The sequence below is a fragment of the Nipponia nippon genome, unplaced genomic scaffold (genome assembly GCF_047370975.1).
Source record: "Nipponia nippon isolate SJK-2023a ecotype South Korea unplaced genomic scaffold, ASM4737097v1 scaffold_11, whole genome shotgun sequence".
Taxonomy (NCBI): Eukaryota; Metazoa; Chordata; class Aves; order Pelecaniformes; family Threskiornithidae; genus Nipponia; species Nipponia nippon.
In genome coordinates this window covers 5326863-5350842 of record NW_028262302.1, presented here as the reverse complement: position 1 = coordinate 5350842, position 23980 = coordinate 5326863, and the positions used below count along the sequence as shown (strand labels likewise).

The following is a 23980-nucleotide window of genomic DNA, read 5'->3' as shown; positions in this document are numbered from 1 at the left end:
TACAAATATTCACCCAAGTCTAGTGAAATTATATGCCTCTAAAAAGCAACACTCACATATGCTTAATAACCTGCTAAATGCTGGCAGCAAGGTTATCCAAAACCCTGTTTCCATTAAGTAGGTTTTGAACTGCCCAAGAACTGAATACAGCTTCTTAATTTTTTTTATTGTTGTTTGCCAGCAGCTGAAGAAAAGGGTAAAAATGGATACAAGAAATGAGTGCAAAGACAGTGCACTTCTCCTGTCCTTCAGTCTTTTAGCACCTGGATGCTGAAAGACCTCAGTGGAATACAAACTAGTAGAAAGTAGAAGTGAAATGCAGAGAGGCTTGGGAAAGGGGGTAGGAAGGTGAGCGGCTGTACAGGAACAGAGTTGTCTTCCAGTAGAGAACAGTTCCCTGTAAAACCGGAAACAGAATGCAGCATTCGCAGTTCTCACATTAGGACACCAAGTAACAAAGGTTCTCTCTCCTATCACCAGAAACTGGGCAACAAAGATGGCAACTTACTACTAATCATATGGGTAACTGAATACCAGGTGGCAAAAGTTTCTGTTGTGAGTTTAATGGCTTCAACCTAGCCGATGACTCAGACACATGTGACTTACGAGGCATTAAATAAGGATGAAAACTGTTTAATAAGTATTAAGGCTTTAAGCTCTTAAACTGTTTCAGTGATAAGGTTTAAGTCACCAAAACTTTGCCTCTGAGCTTCTGGCTGTTGCTAAGCATCACAAACTAGAATTTACATAATTGGCCAATTTAAAACAAATGGTACTTGGGTCCGTAAAATATGTGATTAAGTTGGGGGCAACTGCACTATGAACTACAAAAAGCTTCAAGTACCGTAAACAGTTTGACTGAGGAGGCCTCAGGACCTTTTAGTTCAGTACGCAAAGACAGTGGATAATTTGAAAATTTTGCTGTTATTCTTTCAGTCTTACTGACTATTTCTAACTTTACCAAATGTGACATGGAAATGCAAGTAAAGGTGTTTGATATTTTAATGCTGTGGTGAGCCTCCTGGGAGGGGCCAAACCAGACTCAAGGCCAAGCCTGAATAGTTAACACAGGGAACAGTGAAGGTGGACAAAATACCTCATGACTACCATTCACTGAATCCCATCCACCTGACAGAAGAGACTGCTATTGTTGGTAACAGGGAAAGACTGCATCAAGGCTAGCAAGTATTAAAATGTTTTTTCCACAGTGGAACATCGGGTCTGTGGTAGCTATAAAGTTGTCCTCTTACCATGGCTTACTACATATAGTCAACTTATACTGAGATTCTCCATTTGGTATTATCGAGTATATTAGATATTAGAAGTAATTCCCACCTGGTTTATCAAAAGACTGCATGTTGTAAGTTCGTAGTTCTGCTGGTCCAGAGAGTCTTCCAGTATTTGGAGGATTGGGGAAAAATCTTTCTTGTCTTCGAGGAGGAAGAACTGGATCAGTGTAAGGCTCAACTAACATTGAAGAAATCACAGAACAGGTCAGTGAATATTTATTCCCCCTATTCCATACAATTTTAGACCAGCAAAATTCTCCGAATATCTTATGTCTTGTAAATATCCAAAGTGACTATTAGTCAGGGTGAGCACACAATCTTAAAAAACCCCAAACATAGGAATCCCACCAAGTATGTACTACAGCTTACGTTTCTAAGAAGCTGCAAAAGATAAAAGTTCATTGATTTTTGGTTTAACATACAGTAGAATTTTGGAAGTTATGATTTCCTAAGTTATAAACAGTGGGGCCTTGAAACAAAGGTTCAGCATAGCAATGAAGGTCAAAGGCAAAGCCAGTTACTATACATTTTAAGCCACGCTTAGATAAAAGTGCTGTTTCCCATTGTGTTTCATAGTGCTGTAATGGGTTTCCACCAACTTCCTTGCATCAGATCTAGCAACCATGCAGCTACAAGACAATCTGCATCAGTGAGATCCAAGTGCAAAGACGGGGTAAGAACACAGCTCGGGTCAAGGAAACAAGACTACCCCTCTGCAGCACCCTGTCAATAGACTGGATTTGGCAAATGAGAAACTGCATCCTGAGTGGACTTTGAGTTTTATAATCGGGCTTTCACACCGATATGTAGCAACTACAATATTGCTTGCTGTATCTAATAATTGAGGTGCTTTAATCTGTGTAGTTTACCTAATTTATTTTTTTTTAACTTGTAGGAGTTTTGCTTCTTTATTACAGGTATACGGGAAGGTTGTCCTTCCCCCTGCATTGTTTACTTTAGAAATATCAATAGTATCCTCTTTGATTCATCTCTGTCTTCCTTGACTAATAGTGTGCAATACAGATGTTTAGCTGAAGAAGTAAGAGTGAAGACTGATTTTTGTTGTTAATTATCAAAGAAGCAGTATCAACATCAAAATACGTACCAAACAGGATGACTGTACCATGGTACTCCTGTGCTATTCGTGTATTTTTAAAAAAAACACCACACAGTATTTTTCAACATTAGCTAGCTTCTATTTATTTTTTTATTTAAGGCTAATGTACCATTAAAACTTTTTACTTTCTCAGATCTCCTGTTAATTGTCCAGCCTAGACAGGTCTTTTGATGCACTAAAAAAGCCCCCACTAAAATGATGAAACTGAACAGTTGATTGTACACTGCTAGGACCAATATACATTTAAAAGACAGCATAGGAGAACTGCAAGTGAACCGCACCATTCAAGAACGGGAAAAACCCTACTATTAAAAAACAAACAAACAAACAAACAAACAACAACCACCAACTTTTCAGTGCAGTTGCATACATATGCAGCTCCAAGAAAATATTTCATATTTTTAAGAAAAAATACTTAAATATATACACAAGTCAGTAACTCCATTTTTCCATAGATACAGTAGCTAAGCAGATTTTTATACCTGGTGGAGGCAGAATTATCCTGCGTTCCCTGTCCCAAGGAGGGGACAGGGATCCAGTATCTGATGGCGGTCTGTGGGGATCAGTTAATCTATCAGAACTCGGCTCTCCTCTTTCATTACCAGCTTCATACATGGCAGTTGGTCCTCTGGATCCTAATTGAAGAAATCAGATAGCTATTTACCCAGGTATTTTAAATCCTCTATTACGGCTTTCTTCATTAAGTCTGAAAATAGTAAAATAAATCATGGAATGCCAACACTGTCAAGATATGAGAGGTGCATGGCTCCACAGGACTCTCCAGCTGTTTGCTGATGACCAGTTATGTTTACTAGAAGTATTTAAAAGGTTTATTTAGAATGAAAAAGTCTTAGTTCAACAAGAGTGCAATCTAGAGTACCTGCAATTTAAAAAAAAAAAAAAAATCATTTTAAAGAGTTTCAGTTCATTTGAATCGGAGAAACTTGCGCCCTCACAATAAATCTTCTCAGTGCTAAAAAACCTGCTGCTAATCAAACTAAACATTAGCACACTGAAAGTTAATGCCCTCATTGTAAGAAAATATCCACATTACATTCAATGCTCTTCTGGTTCTTTCTAACTCTTTATTCAAGAAAAAAAATAAGAGAAGACCAGGTCAACACATAACCAAGTGCAAGAGAAACTGTAACAATGAGTGATTTTGGGTTGCAAGCTTCCTTTAAAATAGATTTGGTCTGAAAAATCACAGAAATACTGAATTCTGGTATCATTCTCTAATACTCTATCCTAAAATTCAACCTAAAACCTGAAGCCATTTCATGTCTTGTGCAAAGTAAGATGAGCACTATAATTGCACTGTAGCTGGCATTACTTAAACATTAAACATTACTTTATCTGCCCAAGTTACATTAGTGTTCCATTGTGAAATTGGCAGTAGTCATGCCTTTGCATAGTCTCTTTCCTTGCTAATACTGCATCCTGAAATCTAATTTTTACTCTTCCTCAACAGCAACAGCTGAGCTACAATTTAAAGATACATTGGACAGCTCAGTTTTATTACTTACTGTCTCTATACAAATAGTCAAGTATGATTTTGCTTGTACGTGGTATAGCTACAGTTGAACATTCAATCTCAAGCTTTTTTCTGACTTAGAAAATGAATCAACTTTCATATGCACCTGGATATGCTTTTTACAAAGAACTGAAGTAAATAAATAGTCCATGCTGGTGTTTTAAAAATGTTGGTTAGTGAAATCCTTATAAGAAGAGACATTAAGATGTACTTCCCATGAAATAAGTACAGGTTTCAACGGGTGTAATAGTAGTAGTAAATTAAATAGTAGCTTCTATATTACCTGTAAAAGATGCTGAACTCCACTCTAGTATTTCTCTACGCTATTTCCATCAACATCAAAAATATGAAGGAACAGTATTTTTCTCCCCTTACAACCCATGACACCATGGCTTGCTTTCACCTACTCCTCAGTCTCTGCATTTTACTCCTTACACACAACCTTCCTGGTCCCTTTTATCATGAGGGAAGAAACTGTCTCCACATATAATGACTGCCTCCGATTTAGAACAAAGGGAGGAAAACAATTTACTGGATCAGTAACTTTCTGGTATCATGACCCCCAATAAAACTGTCTCGTGTTTTTGACAATGCAGGTACCCCTTCCTTCTCTCACTGACTGTAGACCAATGAGATGGAAGTGGCAGCATTTTTTCTTCAGAAAACTAATCACTTTTGTTTACTTTAAAATCGTAAGTTTCTTTCAGCAGAACCCCATTTGTCCGAGAAAAAAAACAAGACTGATAAAGTTTGGCTTTTCACTTTTCTCAATCTATGCTTCTAAAGTGAATCCTCTGACCAACGCACTAATACCAACTACATTTTCCATTGTACTGTTACACATTAGACAGCTTTAGAAGCAAGCTGAAAAACAGGAAGAGTTTGTCCAATTAACTGTTTATATTGAATTGGTTGTTTTAATACTTTTTGTCACCAGCAAGAGGAAAAGGTGTGACAGGTTTATAGTAGAGGAGAGAGAAATCCAGAATAAATATATTTTCAAGTTTAAGAATTGTACCTCTTCCTCCTCCTCCACCTGGAAGCATAGGTGAAAGCCTTAAAGGACCCTCCAATAAAGTTGGAGGGGAAAGAAAAGCTCTTGTTTCAGATGAAGGCCGGCCCATTGGTGAGGGTCCATATGGGGAATGCTCTGGAACAGTTAAAACAAAATACTCAAGTTCACAATATTTAGTTTAGCAAACTGTATAAAGTAATTAACTTCTCAGGTGAAGTTTAAAACTAAATTGTATATGTGAAATGAAAGTTGTGCTCTAATTACCATGTGTATCATATTCCCAGTCTACTCTCATCGATACTACAAATGTTCTTAGTTTCAACAAAATACTCGACGTGACCTAGAGTCACTTATGACCCAATTATTTTTTTTAAATTACTGTTATTTGTACATACACATGGCCAAGATAGTTCTCAAACAATTACATATGTGTGGTCTTGGAAAACAAAACCATAAACCAAAACAATTAGGCTCTATTTTACAATTCAATACTGTACCTCTGCCAAATGGTCTAACTGGAACATCAAGCGCATAAGGATCTTTTTCTAAAAGGTCAAGTTTAAATTCTGTTTCAGTTAATCTGCAAATAGACAACAAAAAAGTAGTAAATAACAAATAAGTGCAAAAGTTTTACTGGACTGCACTGTTTACTGCTAGGCTTTCTACTTAAAGGGTTAATGAAGCAAGGTATTTTATTCCCTAAATAAAAAGAAAAAAGACAAAGGATGTCACAGAACTCTGAACTTAAGAATTCCTGAAAGTATTTCTCTATGCTGCTGTAATTAAACTGTAATTCAGAAGCTGAAGTGGCACGTTAGATGTCACAATTCCTAGCATGACACTACTCTCATGAGTACTCTAAACTGCATTCCAAAGATTAGTTAACTTCACAGCTGAAGGTTCCTCACAACCACCACCACCTGATCTGTTAGCTCAGTATTAATTTCTGAGATAAGCTGTAAAATCATAAGGTAACCATGACTTCTGGTTGATACATACCTAATTAAAGCAAACGAACAGAAAACAAACCCCCAAAACCTTTGAGTTCTAGTACTACATTCTGCTTCTTTCTTGAAACATTTCAACACTTTACATAGTTCTTAAATTTTTACTTCCTTGCATGTTATCATTACAGGAATGCTCAAATAACTCCCTTTCTGTCAGAACTCCAATGGAACACTGTGCTCCCTCTGCCCTGTTTGGTCCACAATGGATTAACGCAGGTCTAGAAAACACCAAATTGCATAAATCCAAAACATACTCACATGCCAAATTGCATTTGTTTAGAATTAGATCAGGACTGCACTTACTTTTGTCTGTTATGAGCGTTTTCTTTTTTTATATCATTGAGATGTCTTTCAGCTGCTCGGGCTGTCAGCTTTGGGGAGGGACAAAAATCAGATGTTTAGATATTGCTATTTATTAATTAAATGCTTCATATATGTCACAGGTCCCAGATCCAAGACATTCTTTTTTCCATCTTAAGCGTGCGGACTGTATTTTCACAAGATATGACTTGTGTATAAAGCATATGAAACAGATCCTCACATATGTCACCAAATTACATGAGCAGCTCTACTACCCAAATTTTTGAGGAATGATATGGCTTTCCTGCAGGTTCTTAAAACTGCAGAAATGAAATTCTTTGGCTATAGCTGCTTTGAAGCATCTACAGAATATGTACAAGAGTTAAAGTCTCGAATTTCATATAAGAAAATTCTATTTTAAAATCTTATAGTTAAAAACTGTAAAATTATGACCACGAAGCACCATAGCTTTTAACATGATTCTATCTTATACAGACCATTCTGTGAAACTGAAGAATGTATTAGTCAGGAGATATTTTAAAGATTCCTGTTTAGAAAAAAAGGTAAAAATGGATTTGGTAGAAGCATTCTTAGGAAGCTGTCAATGGAACATACTGTTCTCACAGGACATAACGTCTTCTATTAGTAGATAAAAGGAGTGAAGTACATCCAGGGAAAATATTAAAATGGCACTGAAACAAGGCCAAAAGCTTTTATTATTAGCAAAATGTCACACACTTGTTAAATAGTAACATGTTATTCCAGCAGATGTACTGCTATAGCAAATAACATTATAATATGGTTCTACTGTGCTCATAGGTATCTGTCTTAATTATTCCAACTATTTTATATGATAGCAGTATTTTTAACGTGTTTTTGTGTATTTCTGCAAGAAATCCGCATGTTTAAAGGTGACAGGTTAGAGTTAATTTTTATTATCTGTTTTTAATAAGAAACAGAAAAGTGATAAAGCAAGCTATTCAAATAACTGAAAAGGAAGACGCACAGAGTTCAGAAAATTCAATATTTGGAACTTACCCAATTATCATGAGCTTTTTTCTCATGTGAAGTAATCTGTGAAAGAGAGATTCATTAGATCATTATACATGTAAAAAAAAGAAAACTTAAGATTGAGTATATGCTCTTATTCATAAATTTGTCTGTGGATAATTTATAACGAGGCTTCTAAACTTAAAATTTAACTTTTTAATAAAGTTATCTGGTGATCTGTGCTATGAAATTGTGTCAGTCAAAACCAGATGGCATTTAGAAAGGCAGGGGGGAACGCAAAAAGAACACCCAACAAAACCAAGCCAAATACAGTACCACAACCTAGCTGAAAGTGGTATTTCAGTTGCAATAACATCCCTCCTACTTGGCATAGATGGCAAGTAACACAAAGCACATACCTGATTCTGATAAGAACGAATGGTTCTTTCTAGCTCTTCTTCAAGATCTTTTGCTCGCTGTCTGTAACAAAATAAGGATTTATGACATTGTAATAAAATGTTGAGGAAAGTAATTTTAAATAGAGTAAACACAATGGTAAACACAAGGTATAATTAAAATTTTTTATCCAAAAGACAGTATTGTCACTTAGGCCCATGGGATACATAAAAATCACAGTAGCAGTGGAAATTCTAGGCCCTAGATTAGTGCAAACAGGATGGTAAACAAAAGAACAGAACCAAAAACCCCAACATCTCCCCAACTTTTCAGTGGTCTGTGATGTTTCCAATATAAAGGATATTCCTCCACCTGTGCCCTCACAGGCAGCCTCACCCAGCTCAGCAAATGTACCAATGTGGCTGGAGCATCATGCTGTCAGTCCTGAGGGACAGTCACTTGCACTGAAGTTATTTCAAGACCACAGAAAGCACGATGCCACCTTTGCTGCCAGCTGCCCTGTGCACAGCCTCTCTAGGTTCCATACTCTCTCAGTGGGTGGGACAAAGACACATTCATTGTTTAGGTATACTCCCTTTGCAATACTAATATTCTCTTTAAAATTAAGATGTCTACAAAGTTCATGGTCTGCGTAAATCAAGAAGGGCAAATTCTGTCTTCCTGTATGAATACTGAAGAATGTCTACAAGAACTTTACATTCTAGAGAAAGAATTTATCTAATTAACTCTTCAGGAAGCATTGTTGATCAGTATCGTTCTGTTAGAGTCAATACTCCCATAAACATTGAAGGAAGACGGGGAATATACATTACAGATTGAGGAATTATGCCATAGTTTGAGAAACCACAGGAAGAAACCAGAAGTACACCATTGGTGTAACGCAAAACAGAGCAAAGCAGTTATAAAACAACTACAGAAAATATTGCCACATCACAGTATTTTAGTAAAGAATTTCTAAACAACAGTACTATTTGACAAGCTTAGAAATACAGAAATAGAATACTATAACTATACAACATAAATATGTTAGGATCTATAGGAAAACTGAACATTGCATTTATTTCACTGCATTCTCTTAACTTCGTATTTTTATCTCTGTTCAGTAAAGGGAACTAATTAGAGACCCACTTCTACCATTCCATTAAAGCTAATATATGTCAATACAATTAGCATTCTAATGGAAGAAAAGTTGCCAGTGATCTTCCATACCCAAATTATTTAACAAAGCAAAAACTACCTTAGTGTGTATTATTACACACAAACTAGCATATAACAGACACACACACAGAACAAAGAAACTGGAAGAAAATACATTCACTTATGCTGGTGTTTTTATTAATTCTCTATTGCCTTTTGTTCACTTTGGAACAAGTGATTACAGCAACTAAAATCTGTAATTACCTGTAGCTGTTTAGTTCTTCAGCAGCGTGATTAATTTTTTCATCTACCTTCAAAAGCTTTTCTTCTTTCTGTAGGCGTTCTCTCTCTTCTACTGTCAGTTTCCTTTAAGCAAATTCAAAAAACTGTGGTTAGTTCTGTTTCAAGTCAACAATTTTGTAGTTGGTCTGTCAAGAAAAACTTCTGAAATTTTTTAGGCATGAAGAGTACATGATATTTATTCAGATAAAGTTTTATAGGCAACATATGAAGTGGCATAAATAGCACTAGTTTGTATTCATATTAGTTTATTCAGTTCATTAACTGCTCTATATGAAATGTCTCGATTACCACTATTCCTAAAAGGAATTTACAAGACAATCCATATTCCCGAAGAATATTTTTATTAGGAGCGGGGGGGAGGAAAGCAGCCACAATTCAGATCAAACAAACTAAAACCCAAACTACACTAACTTTCAGTGATTTGTTCTGGTACTTTTTTACATTTTAAAGTAATTTTCCAGAGAAGAAAAAGGTTGTTACTAGCAAAAATAGTTATTAAAAAAACATTTCTTTCCAGATCCCTCTTTTTTTACGCCTTATTGGGCATTACAAAAGAGAAAACACATATTCCAGACCACAGAATATGCACAAGGTAATTCTGCAGAACACTAATGGATACTACTGCTGCATACAGCCCCCAATGGATAAACTGGTCATTTTCCTGTAATCAGCAGTCCTTAGCTATCAAACTGTCTAAATCATGGATCTGTTGGACATGATTTAAACTTCTTTTCTGCTCAATCTTCATTTCCCACTTTCTATTTCCCTTGTTTGAACATGCCTAGCTTTTTAAAAGATGCCTTGTTAATACTAATAGCCTCTTTTATTCTGCTATCTCATCACGCCAGCTTCTCCCCACTCTGTTTTGGCTTTTCTAAAATCTTTGATAAGCAGCACACGTTTGCTGAGCTTCAATGTGGTATTTTTAAAGATCATCCACACAGTCTGCAAACGTTTTTCCTTTCTGACTGCCCATCATAGCTTCTTTTTAACAGGTTCCTTTCCACCCCACCCCACCACCCTCCTCTTTTTTTAAAATCAAATGTTAATGTAGTGGATTTCTGGGCTTTGTTGCATCTACAAGGATGCCAAATATCTATACAAATATGTATATTACAGAGCAGGTTATTGAAAGTAATTCTTTAAAAAGGTCCTGCATACTGCTCAGTACAGGATCAAGACTTGTGCTGCTTCTCTTGCTGCCTTCAAGATTATGTTTACTCCTTGAAGAAATAATTTCTGGCTAGTAAAACTGTAATTTTACCATTATGCCCTAGAATGATGACTCCTGCTCCCTCCCTGCCCCATCCACACACACACACTTCTGAAGGTTACTACATGCCCAATCCCATCCCAATCAACTTTATTTCTAGCCTGTAGCACAGTTCTGATTTCAATCAGTAAGTCACAATCCCTACTATCACCCCGACTGTGAGGCCGATAGTACAGCCCTCATATTCTGTCTGTCTTGGTGGGGAAACCCTGATTCACAGGGGTTCTATGTTGCTTACTGATAATAGTTAGCTCGTCCATGTTTTAACTCTAAGCTTAGTTTTATATATAGCAACACTTCTCTGCTGACATTACTAGCTCTCTTTACTACATACAATATACCTCACAGTTAAAGCAGCTACTGATTATCTTTCAGCAACATTGATAGCTATATTACATCATATCTTAATTTAAAAAAAAAAAAAACAAAAACCAAGCTTTCCAACTTTACCCACATTATTTCATAGACTAAAAATTTGTTACTTCTTGTTTTATCTTTGTTTCTGTACTTGCTTGTGAAAATCCTAAAATAATATACCACTACTTTCACGGAAACAATTTCTATAAAATTACTGTGATCACAAATGTACGTGAAGGTGTCTTCACAAATTCAGAAACAGGGTCTTCACAATTCAGAAAACTCTGGAAAGCAGTATTCAAATTTTCAATAATTTTCAGCCCCCCCAAATCAAAGCATTACCTTCAAATCAAACAGTAAGAATTGAACATAAAAAGAGGAACCAGCACCTGTGTAGTTTCATTTCATTTTCTTGATAAAGCTCAGTCATTACTTTAAGTTTCTGCTGAAGCTTTTGAACCTCAGTTTCAAAACGTTCATTTTCAGACTGCAAGGAAGCTTGTTCACTTTGAAGGTTTTCTATACGTTCTGTCAAATTTAGAGATAATTATATTGGGACAATGCACAATTTACAAAATTAAAATCAAGTCTGTAAAAACCTTTGATCCTCTGTTGATTTAATAATATAAGCAATAATATGTTAATATATTTCAATGAATCATACAAATTGAGAAGCAGTATTGCTTCTTTTGATAGGAAGCCAGCAAATATCCTCTCTACCTGCGACAAAGCGCAGCTCTGATTGTATATCTAGCCTTTGCTCCAAATTGTATAGCTTCTTTGACAACAATGCAGTTTTGTAATTCACAATATAAATTCTCATTTAGGGCTTTTATTATTGTAAATATTCTACTAAAGGAGTAAAGTCAGTACCATCGTATACTCTTGCAGATTTACTCAGACAAGATCTTGCTGAGTAGCCTGAAGGGATAACTCAGATTTGTCAAACTACTTTATCTTTCCAAATTAAAATCAGTCATGTTTCTTTTCCTATTTACTATTCCTATGCCTCTCTTCAAGAAACACAGAAAGCTTCAAGTAAGTATGAATATCTTTATGGGACAGAGTTACAATCAATTTGGAACACACACTAGCACAAAGAGTCAGTTTAAAGGACTATCAAAAACTGAAAAATACAGCTTTACAGAGCATTTCATCACCCAAATAACAAAGCACAAATAGCCAAATGCGATGACTACTCTGCTGGCTGCTATCTATGAAAGCAATAGCTAATTACAGGCTTTAATTTGAATTAAAGTGGCAGTTTTTTCATTTCATAAGGTTTAATTCAGTATGTCCTACACAACAAAGGAAAAAAACAGAGCAAGATGCTTTTAGTTTCAATTGTCTAAATGCAGTATTTTGGATTTTAAGTAGTATTGAGTTTGCACCCATTACAAACTAATTACAATTAAGCTACCCTTTTTAACAGATGGTTTTAAAATTTAGATTACAACTCCACTGTTTCATGTCCAGAAATTATGTAAAGAAGGGATTATTTACTTATTAACATCACTTTGCCCATGTATTTTAAGATTCTATAACTTAACAGTTACAGCACGCTCCAACAGAGTACAACAAAATTTGCAAATGGTGCTTTAGCAACCATTATACATCACTACACTTTAATTGCTTTACCTCTAAAATAAAATATTTAAACTAGCTAAGCAACTTAAACAGGCATTTTAAAAATCAAGTAGAGCTATTAATGCAAACTTAATTCAGTTTTTACTAGAAGTAATACTTACAGCCTGCAAAACCATTTTACAAAAGCAGCATCTTATTCATCTTAAAGGCAAAACAACGTTTAATTACCTGTAAGTTCTCCTTTAACTTTATTTTCATCAGACAGCTTTGAATACATTTGATCTCTTTCCGTTTCCAGGGTCTTTAAACAAGCATTTAACTACAATCAAAATTAAAAACAAACAAACAAGCATTTTAAGATTACCAGAAACTGTTTGCATGAAGAATATCTAAACGCTAAAAGATGCTGAACTCTGTGATACCGATATCTATATGCAATTAAACTTATCATAAAAATTGCATGTATTCCCTCTAGTTTCCCCCCTTCCATCCACAAGTTTCTTAAAATCACATACCTTTGCAGCATAGATCAATTTCTTTACAGTTCGTTTTTGCTGATCATCTGATAGACAGAATAGAATAATACATCACATAAAAAGCACAAAAAGGCTTGTGACAGAGCTTGCTACTATTACTTTATTTTGTTTTTATAAAAAAGCAATCCCCAACATACTATGATAGGCATAGCATATTGCAGGGGGGGAAGCGGGGGGATGCCTATATTCTAGTGCTTTGTTTGCCAATCGATCAGACTCGGAATGCTCATGTTAGAGGTGAGATACCGAATACACACACTGTAAGATTCACTGGGCTGTGCCCTGTGGTATAATCAGCACCAGCATAAAAAGAAGCTGCAGCAAGAAAAAGGAGGAAGAAAGGCTCTTCTGTGCTGCTGTTTTGAGGGGACCCACATCTACGCCCATCGGATTGCAGTTGCTACCATACTGCCTGCAACAAGGAACACCTGCATAAGCAGAAATTAGGCTCTAAGGACCCACAGTGCTACTGCTGGGAGGAGCTTCAGGAAGAAATGAAAGCAAGGTTTCCACCTAAAAATGTTTCAGAATCACTACTTAATACTAACATAGACTAAAGCCATTTTGCAAGAGACTGAGCACCGAGGCTTTACATTGCTCTATGATATGCTTCAGCTATATCCACACACTGCTCAATAGTAGCATAGGCTCTTATTCCGGAAACATCCAAGCATCAGTTAACTGTCCAACATAAATAAGACTGGGTGAGTTTTGAAAATCCAACTTCTACAAAGCTGATCTTTCAACTTTCCTGAAGCTGTATTTCTAAAACATCTATTAAATTAATATTTAAGATGAGAAGCTACACAAGCCATACCTAAATGCTCTCCATTCTCCGTTTCACCCTTTATATCCGTGTCCCAGTGATTATCTTCAGCATCATCATCTTCTCTTATTGCTGAACTCCAGTCTTTCATCTTCAGTAAGTATTGCGTCAGCGACTAAGAAAAAGCCCACACAAAACACAAACAGTAAAATAAATATAAGCAATGAGAACGTAGTTACCATTACAGTTACTTCTTCAGGATTTCTGTTCTTTATTTAGTTCCCTTAGTAGATTAAGTGAGCCCCATATATAGGATTCTAGATGTCTGATACTTTTTCTATTACAACATATATCTGCAGGTCAACAGGTGTGCCCCTGTGAAGACTTTTCAGGTAGCCAAGTATGCATGCTTTTAGCAGGGTTTGTGTATAAGGTACGCTCGTGTAAGAATACACTCCCAACTCCCATGCTCCAAATTAAAAAAAAATGCAAATACTCTATCAGAGCTAAAAGAGTTTTTCCTTATTTAACGTGCTGACTTCCAAGGCTATCAGACTGCTCCACTGTGCTGCTAAGCAACCTTTTTTGCTTAGCAGGAAACAAGACATTAGAGGATGGAGACAGCAAACAAAAACCCAGAACAGCTTAATGCATATTAAGACAAGATGATGTTGTTAGACTTTCTTGGAACTCAATGATTAGCATCAGTGTGAATAATTTGATTCAATGCTAGCTGTCATAATTTACCTTGACTTGACTCTCTTTGTTTTTCAATACTTCTTCTATATCCGCTTTAGACAATTCAGACATCTTAGTTTGTTCATTTAGTTCGCTAAATCGTTCACCCCATCCTTCAGCTTCTTGTAAAAGCTAAAAAGGGAAATACCAGATTAGAATGATTTTGTATTACAACCAAGAATCAAGGATGTATAGCACTTGAGCCTGTTATGTATATTATTTATACATAAGCAGAATTTTAACCTCTCACTCATCACTAAGAATTAACAGAGAGAGACTACAAGACGGTTAAACCTCGAGAGCTGAAAAATAAGACTTCTATGTTATTGTCCAGTTGCTTTAGCTGCAATAGCTCTCCATTGTAATTAGTTGTTAGGATATTTTGAAACATTTATAAGAACAGTTCAGTTAATATTCCGCTCAGTTTAAAAACCCTGATGTGACAATAGCAATGCATATAAAATAGTGTAACAGCTACAAACACTGGGAAATGGACGGAGAGAACACTCATTCCCCAATATGCACACACACTTCTGAAATTGCACCCATGTCTTTTCAACCTAGAAGAGGTTGGTGAGGTAAGGGAAACCAGGAAGCTTTTTAGACAGCTGTTTAGATTCACGTGACTTGCAAAACTGTATTATTTTTCCTACTCTCCTCCATACCTCTAAAAGTAATTTTTCAATTTTATTTTAAAAAACCTTCCCTGTTAATGAAAGTCACAGCAACTGTATGTAATCAGCACCTACTAGTATGTATCTCAGTAATTAACTGTGGTCAACTAAAAAGACAGGTAGATTCCAAGGTTACATTTTACAGACATCCCCTAGTAAAACCTCATTTCACAAAAATACTTTACAGCAGTAAAGGGATTAGTACACTTAAGCACCAGTTCATTAAAAATAACCACTGCAAGATATTAACTAATTAAAACACGCCTTCACATTGTGAGAACGAAATTGAACTGATGCAAATTTCTGTTAAGACAAAACATGCAGTACAAAACATGGGGTACAGTAAAAAAAAAAAGTCTTAGTGTCTGTCAAAAGAATATTGCTTAAAGTTGCACAACAGGCAACCAATGTAAAAGCAGTTAATGTACAGAAAGGAGTAACTAGGTTGAGCAACAAGAACGTAACAGCCAGTTATACTAAAAACCAGAAAATGGTAGTTAAACAGGGGAACTGCCATGCAAATAGACAAGCGAGCACTACTTATCAAAGATAAACTAGAAGGCACAAAACAAAAGGTATGTGACTAGAATTGGATGAACCCCACTTGGCGCAGAACTACACCTTTCAAGCAGTAAAAGCCATGTATGAATTTGCAGCATCATGCAAACTATGTACTACAGATAAAACAAAAATACTCTTTATGCTAATACTGCTCAGAAGACGTACACAGGCAACTACTTTTATCATTAAATGTCATCCTCAAAAGGAAGCTGAACTTAAGAGATTCCTTCTTCATGAAGCCAAAGAGAAAATAAATTGACATGATTTTATATACCTGTAAGAATTACAATAATAAGAAATAGCAAGGATTTGCAATAAGCTAAAGCAATATATATTTCTAATGTTCCTGCAAAAACCAAAGCATTGAAAGTTTGGAGTTCATTAACAGTTCCCTTGTTCAAACTAAAAGGCCCAATCCTCTCTCTGACACATCATAAATCTGAGACAGCACATCTGTTATAATGCTTAAGCTATGATGTGCCAGAAGATTATGACCGATTAGTGCAAATGGACAGAGGAAGAAAGTACTCTAGTTTCTGTGAACAAATAACACCTTTGTTACCTTTTGAGCATAAGCGAAATTCCATCTTTAAAAAAAAAAAGTAAGAAAGAAAAATAAAAAAGGGATATGGATATTCTAATATAGCAAACTAACTCACATGCTTACAACCACCTCATAAAAGAGAATACAAATAAGCAAAGCAGATACTTTCTCTTCTTTCCTTATCAGGTTCCATCAACTCTTATTAGGTTATTTATCTTCTAAAAAGCATAGCAAAATACAATATACACAAATGTTCTCAAATTACTAAAAACTGCAACAAAGCTCAGTTAACAACAAAGTGCAGTAATTCATCCTAAATAATGTGGTTAAGGAGCTACTTTACCCAGGTTATCTTATCTGGAAGGAATGCAAAAAACCCAATTTTCATCTAGGAACGTGGCAAGTTAATTACATCCCGGGAGTTGTTTTTACTGTTTTGGTTTTTTTTTCCTGGTTTTGCTTGATATAAAATGATTGCCTATAAAATGTAGAGTAATTGTCACCGCTTATTATTATCTTACCACAGATACTATTTTTTAATAAAAGGAAAGAAAAAGAAGATTCTTCTCACACACACAAAAATAATTGAATTATTTATGTTTGAACCCAAGAAATTACCAGAGGAAAAAAAAAAAAAAATCCCTCTCTATTAAAACTTTATGTAATAAATTTTGAGAAGCAGTACATAAGTATACTGTCACATTTGAAATAAAGCACCGAGACCAGACTCTTCCTCCTCACAGAAACAAAAAGCATGTATAGATTAGACAAAAAAGACTGTTGAAAGGAAACAATTCTCAAGCAACTTCATCTCACAGTGACAACACCCAAATATACTGTTTCTCCACTCACAGCATCTAATAAAATTGTCTTCCTTTTTTTTTTGTAGTCACAAACATATACTCCGTCTAAAATTGGAGAAAAATATGAAGTTTTACTGATAAGAGTTGGGCAGAACTGAAATATTCCTCCTGCAGAATATTTTTTATTTCCAGTAACCTTTCTTTTTTCTGAATAAGTAAGTCTGATATACACAATGTTTTGATAGAGAGGACTAAAGCACTCCCCAGCTTTTTATAAGAATGCTAAAAACCAACGGGTCTGTACTTCTACTCCCCACCCCCCCACCCCAAGGTAACTATCAGGTTACTATTCAGACAACAAAGAGATCATCATTCAGACAGGAAAATAACCACATATCCATTAAAACAAATAAACAACCCCAAAACATTCCATAGAACATTTAATGGGCAGAGAGAATATCTTTTTGTTAGAAAAAAAATAGAATAATTTAATTGTAAAAGTAGTTATTGCACAGGACAACTATTGCATATGCTGAACATTTTAAAATAATCAGGCATTCTTTGGGATATGGCTACAGCACTGAGAAAAATGAACAGCTAAAATCTGGGAAGTAACAGTGTCTTTTGTCCCTTCATATTACTTACCTGACTTTCCATGAATTCATCTATAGTGGTACTACAATAAGTTTTTTACCTGTCTTTTGCATACTCTGCAATTTCTTAATTTTCATTTGTTTTCTGGATCAAGTGCATGCATTTTCTCTCTGCCTCTGTAAAGGATCTTAGCTGTGGACTTGCTGAAATCTTTCTGCTTTCCTCCAGGTCTCAGCAAAATTCTTATTAGTCCTGTGTTACCACATGCCCTCTTTCTCATGGAACTCTATGCACGTTTCTCCACAAACTCCAATTATTAAATTTCTTTTAAAAGAGGACTATTTTAGACAAAGATATTCCAACATAAAATCATTTTAAAGCCATATCCTCGTCCTCATTCCATTTACTAGAAGACACAAGGGGTATTAACACGTTGAGGGTGAGCTCCTTGGAGAAATCGTATTTACAGAGTATAAGAAAATACAGTATCTCTAAGGATAACTAGGAAAAACCTACCTGTTTCTCACTTTCCTGGAGATGGCAGTTTTCATCTACTGCATCTCGAATGGCTGTCTTGAGTCTCTCTGTATTAATCTCATATACTTTTAGGGTGGACTTGGCCTAAGTGAAATAAAAAAAGTGTTTTGTTTAAACGTATAGGTGAAGATATAAGTGGGGTCATGACGGTATCATCGGACTTATTCTTAGGTTTTCTAGCTGTGCTACATACGTACTCTCACATTCCCTAGAATTTCAACAGTTTTTGCTGTTTTGCAACACTATATATCATTGTGGAGTAAGAAGGCAAATAAAAGACAAGGTAACTGTACTTCCCAATAAATGGCAATCACTATATGAAATTCGAAGTTACTAAATCAAGTCACACAAAAGTACTAAGCCTTACAAAGTCTTTTGGTTTACACAGCATATTATTTCTGCACCCTTAATAGAAAAAAAATTAAAAGAGTAACTACATGGAGAACAGAGAAATTGCAAAGATTTGAAAACAGAAACCATGAAGATTGGACATACCTCATCAATTTGTGACTGGATAGATTTTGCTTCATTCTCTAAAGACTCCACTCTCTTCTGAACTTCAGCCACCTGAAAATTATTAGTTGTCATATAGCTTCTTCCACAGATTTGACTGAAAAGGTCTAGGCAATTAATAAAGTTATTTTAATTTTCCAACTGAGAAGGTTCTACTGCTGAATCAGTGAAAACAGCTTTTCTTCTTTTGAGTGTTTTCCTTTATGGGTGTCATTTTTCTAATATGCTACATACAGGGAGTATGAGGGGAGATAAAATGGGAAATGTCGTTTTTGTTTCAAAAAACCCAAGGAGAATTGTTTGTCTTCTCCACAGAGAATTTTTTGTGGGATTTTATTACTCTTCACTAAAAAAAAAAAAAAGACAGGATTCTATTTATTCTTACCAAGTTATCATTTTCTGATTGCTTAGATTTTTCTTCTTCCAGTTCTTTTTCTAGATTCTCTATTTCTTGCTTGAGTTCCAAGTTTGACTTGTTCAGTTTTTCATGCATTTCCTAAATCAAGTTGTTTTGACAGTTAACATAAAACATTTGACATTAATTACATATGAACACAAGTATGTTTTAAATATGACTGCAAAGTGCATTTAACAAATTTCACCATATCAAGGATAAATCTCAAAGTACTCTAGAGACTCTTGCACATTAACAAAACCTGTAACGATTAGCTCTATAGGATGTGAGGTGCAGAATGATATACACCTATTTGCTTTTTTGTTACATAAATTTTATAGAGCCCGTTAGGTATTTGATTCACTTTTTTGGAACTCTTTTACAAATATATTCTCAGTTTGGGGGATACTAACAATGTAGTGGTAATTTTTGTTTACAACTATGCTCCAGCAGCCTATAAAATATATTTGAATTAAATCAGATGTGAGAAAAAAATATTTCACGCACTACTCTCTCTCTCTCTCCCTTAGAAACAGGAACAATTTACTTTTTAAAAAATTAAATACTGTCTAATATGCCATTTGCTCTAGTATCAATAATTTTAAATGCAATTGTTACAAAAACTTCTCTTAACTTAAATGCCTCGCTTCTGTGTCATTTTCAGTAACCCAGGACTAAAATAACAATGCTTTCAATTAAAACAATTAAGGTTTTGGGGGTTTGCTTTGGGTTTTCTGTTGTTTTTTTGGTGTGGGTTTTTTTTTGTTTGTTTGTTTTTAATATGGGCAGCATTTTCCTGATACAGTGCATTAAATTGTAGAAATAACAACTTCCATTTATCTTTTTACCTCAAAAAAAGACGTGTCTGTTGATTCTTTCATAATGTTATCATCCTTCAGAGACAATTCTAAATCTTCAAACTGAAAAGGAAATACTTTATGTCAGAATGTATGTAAAGAATTGCTTAAATAATAGCATTAATTTATGATGCTCTAGTCTGAAACACAGCCACCACCCACATATTCACAAATGCACTTTGCTGGAAATCAGGAAAGCCTTAGCCCTAGATGATTATCCCAGTGGTATAAAACAAAGACGTTTGAAAGTTGCTTCCAGTGAAATATATCGTGTTAAGAGTTAAAGGCTGAACTTGCTAACATCTTAATTGCACTTAAAGGCACTGTCAGGAAAAAGCATTTGAAGAATAACTTTAAAAGGTTTTAAACATCTTATGTTTAGATATATACTTTAAATAGTTGATAAATTGAGCCCATTTCTGCAACACATCTGAAAGCAATAAACGAGGACCATTACCTCTTTTTTGCAAAGGCTGAGTTTTTCAAGAATTTTGCATTTCTCTTCAAGTAGTTCAGCAATTTTATTGGCAAGCTGTTTTTCCCTTCCTAAAAAAAGACAGACAATTAAGTGCTGCAACATCCAAATAATTAAAAGGAGGAAAAAAAAAAAGAATAAGAATAAAAAAAAAAATAAAGTCATACTCCAAAGAAACAGTATGAAAAATAAGCTTACCTACATAAAGTCGACTTCTAACCTGAAATAAAAAGAATAAATACTGAAAATGTCTGATCAATTACTCTTGCATAGTATCTGAAAACTAATCTTTTAAGCTGCAGTTCCACGATCAGTTTAACCATGGAACTTAAAAGAAGGAATATAAATACAGGCTGCTGTTAAAAATGGGCAATTGCATCCTCTGCTCTTATGCCCTCCATGTCTGTGTGTTTGCCCTGTCCTTCTCCCACTCTAATTAAACAGAGAGAAGAGGGGAAAGGAGGTTAGTTTTCACCTGAATCACTTTTATAACACACCTCTGTATAGTCATCATATAACCACGACCGCCAACACAAAGTGGCAGCGGACATGCACAGCCAAAAGAGTAGGAAAGGGGAGGGAGGGAGAAGCTCCATGTGCCAGCTCAGACTTAACTTCCTACGAGGAAAAAAACCCACACATTATAATTCGTAACAGTCAGAGCTGCAGTAAGGGTACTACTCGATGGGCATCCTGCCCAGATGCAACTCAGTGGGAAGTGCCAAACCAGCAGCTGCCTCGTGGAGTCTAGTGCCCTAGAATCAAAATCTAACAAACTGCGGGACAAAATCTCTCACAAATGGCCTGGACAGGAGAAGCAGACCTTGGCTGAACACACAAAAACTTTACAACACAGCATTCCTCTCAAGGCTGGGCCTGGATCACGTGCCTAACATACAATGAATCCCTCAGGTCTTCCCTGTTTTCTCCTCATTTAAAGCCATGGGATGGCCAAGGAGTCCAAGTAATAGAAAAAGGGGAAGAAAGTCATAAGCACACCTTATCCTATCATCCCCCCCCAAAAAAAAAACCAAACCCCATTACTTTTAAGTAAGTAACCATTAATTCTTCAAAGAGCAGTCAGAGCGGTTCTAATTATGGATGACTGAAAAAGCTATCAATAACTTCTGTAATATCTAATGCCTTAGCGACATGTGCAGGAGGAAAACAATATTAGAGCTGCTGCTTGACTGATTTGAGCTGAAACCTCCTTCATACCACCTAGAGGGATGCTGCTAGAAAACAGAAGGAATGATCCAAATTATAGATACATGAACTTATACAAATACAGATCCCCTTCCAGACAATCTGAATCGCTGATGCACAATAAGGCAGCGTTTTTCCAGATCTAAGTTGATATTAGAACCCTAAAAATGCAGTTGGTCATATCTGAAAAACTAAACTGCTATGCAACCTACCTTCAAACATGAGCATCGTTACACCTACCACCAAAATCGCATTCTGTTTATTTAACAGTATGAAAAAATGGGGAGAAATTTAGATTAGTGAATTATGGACACCAGCCCCATTTCATCAGTAGGGAGAGCATGGTAGGCAGTTGTTATTATTCATATCCTTTCTTATTCACAATAGAAGACAATCCTTACCTCAAAAATATAACCCGATTTGTGCATTAAAAAGTTTCAGTACTGCATTTCTCAAAGTCATCAGCATGTTCACAAACAGCGCACAGGAAAATTGGTTCAGTGTTCCAATAAACAGAACCAAGGTCACTGTCCAAAGAGTTTTAAAATGCCTCCCTTGATGGGATCCATCTGGATTGCTTTTGCTTACAATTACCTTGAAAGACCTGAACTGGCCTGGCTATAGCCAGGGCAGTCGCAGAGCTATCAATACTCACAGCAATACGTATGCCCTAGGGAAGACCTCTATATCTTGTGAAAATAATTTAAGGGCTGACTTTGAAAGTCTGGTGCAGAAATTAAAAAGAGAAGTAAAAAGGAAGACGTTGTAGACATTTCATAGTCTACAGCGAGTTTCATTGAGCTTCCTCTAATGATAACAGTCACTCAGTACACACGCAAACACTTACTGTCTTGACAAAACAGACTACTCAATTTCACTTTCAGAGGGATTCTAAATTCAATCACAATTTAAAACTCTGAAGCATTATACATCTTGAATAGAATAACAATTTCAATTCAAACCATTCAGTTAAAACCATTAATGCACTCTACATATCTGCATGTAATTTGAACACTTACTGATTGATAACTTCTATACAGGAACAAGAGAATTGTGAAGGCTCCAACAATGCCAGCGCAAATGACTATTTCCCACGGGAAACCATACAGATTGGGACCAGGTCTCATATCTTCAGGCAGTGAAGCCACAGCCTGAAAAAATAAAGTAAAAAGCTTCATCTAAAGGAAAAGAGATTGATATTTTCAACAGAAATAAACACTACATGTTGATTAGTTTCCTTCTAAGGCTTGTAACAGGCTTGTACATCTATTTTTTTTCCAAAACTCTACAAAAACGGTTAACAGAAGCCTTTGATTTTTAAATTACACATTTACCAAGCGAAGAAAAAAAATAAGAAAAGTTCCAACAAGATATGATGACAGCTAGATAAAGCTCTGAAAACTTTTTCTTCTGAACCTATCAATTACGGTAAATTCTCCTTTGAATTGTCTACACATTTCACTGTTAGAAGAATCAATACTAATAAGTATTTTATTAATTACCTGTAGAAGATTTGTCTTCTAGAAAAACCTGCTGAACCAACTTCACGCTAAAATAACGTACTGAACAGAGTCAATATTTTCAAACGTTTTAAACATTTAAATACGCTCGCATTTTATTTGTAAACGGGTATCACTATTTTCTCAAAAATATAACCTGCCCAACGTAGCTCACGTTTGCTACGTGCGACCTGTGTTTAAGAACGCGTTACCGTGCAGGAAAGCCTTCATCTCCATTTCTTGAAGAGAACGGCCAGACGACCCCCACCTCAGGCCAAGCGGGGTGGGCGCGCGTGTGTGCGGAATCAGGGCGCCCTCCCTTCGCTGCTTCGGCTTTCTGAGACCTCTGTTACTCTCGAAGGAACGGACAGCCTCAGCAGGACCCGCCGGGCCCGGGGTCCCGGTCCCCCGCCGGCTCTGGGCAGGCTGCCGGGCCCCGCCGCACGCCGGCCAGGCACAGCCCGGCTCTACGCCGTGCGCTCCGGTGCGGGGCCGGTTCTCTCAGACCCGAGCCCCTCGCCACCCCTGGCAGCGCCGTTTCCCCCAACGCTGCGGAAACAGGACCGCGGCCCTCGCGGGGGTCCGCCGGAGCCGGCCCCGGGCGGAGGCGGGTCCCGCACTCACCCTGCGCGCCCCCTCCAAGGCCAACCCGCAGTAGCGCTGCGCGCTCTCCCGCAGGCCCAGCCACAGGCTGGCGGTGGCGACGTCCAAAGCATCCCCGCGGCCGCCGGCAGCCATCTTACCGCGGGCAGCGGCGGCGCCGGCCCAGCGCCGCGCGGCCCCTTCCGGCCCGCCGCTTGACAACCGGCCTGTACCACTGCCCCGGGGGGGGGGGAACCACTGCTGCCGCGGGCAGGGGGGGCGGGAACAGCGCGGGCACAGGTGGGAGCAGCCAGGGGAGCCTGAGGGGGGCGGCGGCGGGCTGTACCACCGCGGCAGGAACGGGGGCGCAACACC

At 36.8% G+C, this 23980-nt stretch overlaps 1 protein-coding gene across 2 annotated transcripts in view; it reads right to left on the bottom strand.

Annotated features, from left to right (window-relative positions):
• Positions 1-23980, bottom strand: part of MIA2 (MIA SH3 domain ER export factor 2) — a 42854-nt gene that overhangs the window by 3545 nt on the left and 15329 nt on the right. For both annotated transcript variants that reach the window (XM_087747247.1, XM_009474465.2), the window contains 20 exons: positions 22544-22675; positions 20517-20538; positions 20301-20389; positions 19835-19906; positions 18978-19088; positions 18575-18646; positions 18059-18163; positions 14376-14498; positions 13680-13803; positions 12842-12888; positions 12555-12645; positions 11129-11267; positions 9071-9172; positions 7672-7732; positions 7301-7336; positions 6266-6333; positions 5453-5535; positions 4959-5090; positions 2889-3041; positions 1336-1467 (listed from right to left, as the gene is read on the bottom strand). In XM_087747247.1, the coding sequence (XP_087603373.1) occupies positions 1336-1467; positions 2889-3041; positions 4959-5090; positions 5453-5535; positions 6266-6333; positions 7301-7336; positions 7672-7732; positions 9071-9172; positions 11129-11267; positions 12555-12645; positions 12842-12888; positions 13680-13803; positions 14376-14498; positions 18059-18163; positions 18575-18646; positions 18978-19088; positions 19835-19906; positions 20301-20389; positions 20517-20538; positions 22544-22675 (1894 nt within the window). The remainder of the gene's footprint in view (positions 1-1335; positions 1468-2888; positions 3042-4958; positions 5091-5452; positions 5536-6265; positions 6334-7300; positions 7337-7671; positions 7733-9070; positions 9173-11128; positions 11268-12554; positions 12646-12841; positions 12889-13679; positions 13804-14375; positions 14499-18058; positions 18164-18574; positions 18647-18977; positions 19089-19834; positions 19907-20300; positions 20390-20516; positions 20539-22543; positions 22676-23980) is intronic.